The sequence below is a fragment of the Lactuca saligna genome, chromosome 8 (genome assembly GCF_052625555.1).
Source record: "Lactuca saligna cultivar CGN05327 chromosome 8, ASM5262555v1, whole genome shotgun sequence".
NCBI lineage: Eukaryota > Viridiplantae > Streptophyta > Magnoliopsida > Asterales > Asteraceae > Lactuca > Lactuca saligna.
Window position 1 is genome coordinate 102,149,750 of NC_136424.1, and position 7,142 is coordinate 102,156,891.

The 7,142-nt window shown below is 37.7% G+C and overlaps 1 protein-coding gene across 1 annotated transcript; it reads left to right on the forward strand.

The window, feature by feature from the left end:
* The first annotated feature begins 6,632 nt into the window (after positions 1–6,632).
* LOC145013263 (histone H4) lies at positions 6,633–7,142 on the forward strand. The gene has a single exon (XM_078972067.1). It carries the CDS (start codon positions 6,697–6,699, stop codon positions 7,006–7,008), a length of 312 nt encoding a protein of 103 aa, XP_078828193.1. The 5' UTR covers positions 6,633–6,696; the 3' UTR covers positions 7,009–7,142.

Sequence of the window (7,142 nt, forward strand, 5' to 3'; positions counted from 1 at the left end):
TCACCCATGGCGGCTGGAGAGGTTCTCCTTAGGGTTAGGGTAGGCAACGGTTATATACTCCCGAGCCCCATAAGCATTATTTCCATAATGACCGAATTAGCCCCTCCTTCCACCTTTTCTTTTAAAACGAATCCATAACTTACCATTTAAACCCTCATCATTAAAATGCATTACAAATCAAGTACAATACTTACCAAACAACCCTCCGTTCTTGAATTTCTTTGCAAAGCCGGTCCAAAAGTTACCCTTTAAACCCCCAATATCTCAATTATGACATATTCAGCCCTTCCACCTCTTTTCATTTCAAATAAACTCCAAAATTACTTAAATAGCCCTTAGTCTTCAAAATCCTTTCATTAAGTCCCAATAATTCACCAAGTAGTCCCTACCTTTATAATTATTACAAAACCAATCCGGAACTTACATTTTTAACCCCCAACTTATGAATTGCGCCAATTAACTCCTCGAAGCCAACACCCTGCATATATAATTATTTATTTTAGGGCTATCATTCATTCATTATTTTGTTTATTTATTTAATAAATAAATCGGGTGTTACAAAAAAAAATTCGGGTTGTCACATATAGGTAGGGTAAGGTCGTTGTCTTTGTCGGTGGGAACTTGTTGGTATTAGAGTGGGTATGAACGTTTGTGTGTGTTGGGTGTATGGTTGGGGGTACGGGTAGGATTAGGCACAACGACGTGTACATGATGGGTGTTAGCATGGTGTGGGTGGGTGTATGGGTATAAGCTTGTTGATGTGAGTGTGAGTATATGGGTAGGTCGGTAGGTAGATAGATGGGTGGGTGTGAAAAACATGACAAATAAATATGTTTTGATTTGATAAATACTAGTTGAGATAAATAGTAGGTATGAGGTTGTGTGTGTCTTTGGAGAAAAACATAATGAACAAAATCTTTTTTTTTTGTCTTTATCGAAAGAATTATCAATCCTTAATACACAAAATTTAATGTAATTTGAAGAACGTAAATTCATTTGATATTGTCAACCAAAAGTATTTTTTATTGAAAATTATTTTTTAGTTCCTCAAAATTTTTTCGAGAACCAAACACGGTGTAGGGGTTTATATATATATATATATATATATATATATATATATATATATATATATATATATATATATATATATATATATATATATATATATATATATATATATATATAACAACCCAATTTTCACGACAAAAAAAATCATTTTTTATTAAGTGATTTGCACAACATTTATATCAAAATATCAACCGATCATATCATTTAATAAAAACATGTATCGTATCTGAAAACCGAATCGTAAAAACATAATAATGTCAGAGTACAAATCTCAGAAGAACTCATAATGCGGAAAACAAAGAGCGTGTGTATGATGTGTCGCTACCGCGCCAGCTCCTTCCCATTGGCTGAAGAAGTACCTGAAACCAAAACTGTAAACTGTAATCACGAAGCTTAGTGAGCTCCCCCATCGTACCACATACCATGCAATCACATAGCATACATACTGCCGGACAATTATGGGGTGCCCGACCTACCCGGTACGGCCATTCTGGGGTGCCGACCTACCCATGCAGCCATTTTAGGGTGCTGTCCTACCCATGCGGCTATTCTGGGGTGTCGTCCCACCCATGCGGCCATTCTGGGGTGTCGTCCTACCCATGTCAAGCCATTATGGGGTGCTGACCTACCCGTCGGTCCTAACAACCGACCCTCGGGGACTATTCCACCCCTTACTGCTACTATCACATACATAGTAACATAAACATACTATCAGACATATATGGGGTGTCCGAACTACCCTTCGGTCCTAACAACCGAACTTGGGGACTATTCCCCTCCTACTACCGCTATCACATATAACATATCATGCCGACATATAAACATATCAACACATATTATCAGACATATATGGGGTGTCTGACATACCCTTCGGTCCTAACAACCGAACTCTACTACTATCACATATAACATATCATGCTAGCATATAACATATCAGGTAGTAGCAAACCTAAATGATATCACAAAGATAATCATCTAATCATACAACTCCTAATGGTGGGCCGACATTGTGGCCGTAGACCCACCGCTACTGGAAGGTAACTCACCTCGTAGTAGCTGCTGATATGTGCGGGAATACTCTGACTGTTGTCGCTGCTGCTCCGGAAATCCTTCGGCTATAATTCCCACAAAACAATTAGTCATACACTGCTAATTGTTCTTAGGGTAAAATGACCATTTTACCCCCGACCAAATCAAAGTCAAAGTCAACTTCTAGTTGACTTGACTCGCCAAGTTGGCTCGCCAACTCGCCGAGTCCCTATCCTTCCATTTGTCCTTATACTCATCTCTACTCGTTGAGTTAGGCGATGACTCGACGAGTTTTCCTTCTAAATTAACATCGACTGAATCCTCATCCGATTCGCCGAGTTGTATGAACAACTCGTCGAGTTCATCTTCAACTGATACACAGGTCTTGTCCTTGACTCGCCGAGTTGTATGAACAACTCGTCGAGTTCATCTTCATTCTTAAGAAGTTTGCCTTGGACTCACCGAGTCCCATGAACTTCCAGAACAATGGTTTAGTCCAGAACGTTAGGTCACTCCCCGGGACCCCCCTAAAACCTTTCCACAATCAACTGGGTCCTTATGACCCTCAACTAATATGGGACAGAAACCTTGGACTCGCCGAGTCCAAGAATGGACTCGTCGAGTTGGTCGCATCCTCTCACTAAATCTTCGATTTCTGATGTACAACCCTTGATCAAAAGATAGATCTATGCTTCTACAATCGATCTAGCACGTAAAGTTACAACCTTTACGTGCTTGCATGGGACTTTGAGCTCAAAAGGTCCTAAAACAATCTCTTACAGTGCATGAGGCCTTCTTTGAGTGCAAGAGCCACTCCTTTCTGCCTTGTAACCCCTCTAAGGGCCTATATTTGAAGCATCAACCCCTAACCATGCTTGTAATCATGGTTGGTGACCAAAATGGCTTAGAAAAAGCCCTAAAACTCCATAAAATGGGATCTATCAAAAGAAAAAACAAGGTATGGACTCTATACCTTCTGTAGACTGCAAATGATGCTCAAAATCAGATCCTTCTAGCCTCCTTCTGATCCTTCAAGCTTTTCCTTCCTTCCTTGGGGCACAAAGCACCAAAATCACTCCAAATGCCTTAGATTGCTTCAATAACAGCTAGGGTTTTCTATGGGGGTCTTTTGGGAGCAAATGGGACGAAGGAGGCCGAGTTAAGGTGTTTAAATAGGGTGCAAACCCTCGGGTTAGGGTTTTTGTCCAGGGCCTACTCGCCGAGTCCGGGACCCGACTCGTCGAGTCCACTGCTTAAACCCCGCGTCTCATCCCGCTTCTACTCGGCGAGTTGATCCTTCAACTCGCCGAGTCCAAGGCCAAAATGCAAAAATGTTAATAATATAATACATACCAAGAACTAGGTGCTACAATATATATATATATATATATAATATATATATATATATAGATATATATATATATGTGTGTGTGTGTGTGTATATATATATATATATATATATATATAGAGAGAGAGAGAGAGAGAGTGAGAGAGAGAGAGAGAGCTAGATTCAAATATTCTAACTAATTATTGTGCGGATGTGTGAACAATGTTATTATATGAGAATTACTAAGAGAATAAGTTGTTTAGCAATGCGAATATGTTCAACCTTACAAAAATATCATCATTTTCATGCATTATCAGTAATTATTATTTATTTTTGTTCTCACACATCGTTTTTCACTCATTTTCATTATGACATTAATATGACTCAATAAACATTCTGTCAAAATTCTAACAGAAATGAGAATAATAATAATAAGTGTATAATAACCTTATAGGCGATTTAATTAGTGAGAATGTGTGTTAATGACGACCACATACTCTTTCTAGACAGTACAGTGGAACGCTAGCATGCTCATAACCTGTAGGTGTTGTGAACGATATGTTCACCGGTGTACTCTATCTCCCTCGTGGTTGCCTTTAGGACATTTATTGATGAGGAAACCCCTTGCAGTAATGTCCATCCTGATGAAAATCCTATATTAGGTTCCTTATAATAGATGTTGTTTTAGAGACGTAAAATGAGGATAACGAGAATGGATAATCGGGTTATTGTTGTTTGTTGAATTAAATATACTTATTTATTGTGGGTTGAAAACCCTATATGCTCACCAGGCTCCCAAGCCTGACCCACTCAGTTTATTTGTATTACAGGTAGTGGCGTGAGGACATAAGTTGGATGAATCATCAATATATTTTGTTTATAAGCATGCATATGTATATAATTGTTGTATGACTTGTAATATGTTGTTTGTGCTTTTGGTATGTATCGGAACATGATATCCCGAGTTTTGATTATATAATGAAAATACGTTTCTTTATGAAATGCTTTGGTAAATATTATTTTATTACATTTTGTTTTGGGAACAAATTCCGCAACTCTTTTAAATCAAAATGATTTACTATGAGATCATTTTAAAAACATAAATGAAACCGATCTTTCTGGCCGTGATTTTGGGGATGTCATAGTACCAATCATGTTGTAGGTTCTATGAGCATAACATATAGATTGTAGGCCGGTGGGAAGTTCTACTCAGATTGAAGGCTCTGTATGCATGTCGTTTACTATAGTATCTTGGTTTTGTGTTGTGTAGGTACTTTAGGGGAAACTCACTAAGCTTTGAGCTTACAATTTTGGATTATGTTTCATGTACTTTGGAGGATCACGGGATGACGAATGCATGATCGTGCACCTCCTCATGTTTTATTTCACGACTTTGGGATTTTTCTGGTGTTGAACTTATTTTGAAAACAACTTATAAATAATAATGTTTTTGAGTAGATTTTAAAAGTTTAAAATTTTTGAAATTTTTTAGAATGTTACAAGTTGGATTTGGTGATATCATGTATAAGAATTTAATTGTGATGATTTGATGAAATCTGGATGATATACAAGATGAGATTGGATGAGATAACTGAGTTGTGATATGAGATGGTACTGGTAAACATAGTTGATTAAGAATACCTAAGAAATATGCATCATGCCCGTGAGGGGTAAATGAGTTGTTTTGATACAAAAGATGAATTTGTGATTATAATATATTAAAGATATAATAAAAAGTTACTCGTTATGCCTTGAGCCTGCTTTTGTATAGTTCTTAATGAATGCAGGTACAAGCATCATGGATAATGGAAAGAGCTCAATGGAGTAGCCATAGTGTGTTTATTTTGATAACTAAACTTTGGAATGTTTTATAAAACTGTAAACCCGACTTGAACCCAATCTTGTATAACTATCTTTTGATGTAATTTATAACAACTTGTATGATGGCTTGTATGAAGTTAGGGCTGATAATTCTCGACACGACACGCGACACGACCCGCGACACGACACAAAATAAATGGGTTTGGGTTGAGTTTTTCAACCCGCCAACCCGCTAACCCGTCAACCCGCCAACCTGTTTATTAAACGGGTCATATATAGGTTTCTCAAAAAATAAACGGGTTGACCCGCCAACCCGTTTATATTCTTAATAAAAAAATTATTTTATTTTAAATGTATTTATGTATCAAGTATGAATATTTAATAAGTATTATATAATATATACCATTGATTCATAGACAATTTGACTGTTTTGACATTTTGAGTCGTGGTGAATGGTCTAAGGTCGTAAGTCGTAACCTATAAGGCTAAGTCTGTAACACGTTTCTATGAATGTTTATAATTTTTATTTGGATGTTTAAGACTTAAATGTCTAAAATTCGGACCCACGAACCCAAATTTGACCCACAAACCAGCCAACCTATGAACCCCATATAAATAAATGGGTTGGCGGGTCATATATAAGTTTATGTTCAAAACCCGACAACACGTGACCCGCCAACCCGTGACCTGTATATTTAAATGGGTCGTGTTTGGGTTGACATATTTTGACCCGCCAACCCGCGACACGCCAACCCGAACACGACACGATTGCCAGGCCTATATGAAGTACATATTAAAAAAAAAATTATAGCATACTTTATTTTCGCTGGATGTTACAAATTGGTATTAGAACGAGGTTTAAGTGAAATTTGGGTCACATAATGCGTTATGGCCTAAAACTTAAAACAAAATGAATGAGTTAAAGATGGCTACTTCATATTATCATATTATCCGTGTGCTTGTAATGAGTTATGTTTATAGATTGATATGATATTGATGATATATGATAATGAGATACATGTTAATAAAGAGAAACAATGCGACACAGGAGGTGAGGGCCAAGATTCAAGTCCATTATATTCACAAGATTCAGGTGCATCGATAATACAAGTAAAATAAATTAAAATTTATTCCAACGTAGTTTTAAGCTATCCATACAGTGATATAGAATTATAGAGGTGAATATACGATTGGATTTTGTTTGTTCATTCAACCCTTAAAAAGACCTATCCTTCAGCTTGAAATTACCCAATGAAAATCCTTCACTACTCATCACACGGATCGCAATCGTACGGCAATTCATCCACCAATCTCATCGAATCCAACGGCTGTCAACGCACCCATCAGAAACACAAAATCAACCACCACTATATAATCAAATCCCCGTGTTCAGAATTAGAAAACACACAGAAATCAAAACCAATTCCAGAGTATTCATTCCGTACAAAGAGATGTCAGGAAGAGGAAAGGGAGGCAAGGGACTTGGAAAGGGAGGAGCCAAGCGACACAGGAAAGTCCTCCGTGACAACATCCAGGGAATCACGAAGCCGGCGATCCGTCGTTTGGCCAGGCGAGGGGGTGTTAAGCGTATCAGCGGTCTCATATACGAGGAGACACGAGGTGTCCTCAAGATCTTTCTCGAGAACGTTATTCGTGATGCAGTAACCTATACCGAGCATGCTCGCCGGAAAACTGTGACTGCTATGGACGTGGTTTATGCATTGAAGCGACAAGGCCGTACTCTGTATGGTTTTGGAGGGTAGGTAAGATTTAGGGCTTCTGGAATTAGGTGTAATTGGAATTATTGTTTCACAGATCTGTTTGTTGGTTTGTTAAAATTGTTCATATATCTGTGTAATTGAGATTCCCAATCAATGTCAGTTTGATCTTGTTAGCA

What these genes read in the sequence shown, in the direction of transcription:
- LOC145013263 (XM_078972067.1), top strand. Translation starts at nt 6,697, where the DNA reads ATGTCAGGAAGAGGAAAGGGAGGCAAGGGACTTGGAAAGGGAGGAGCC.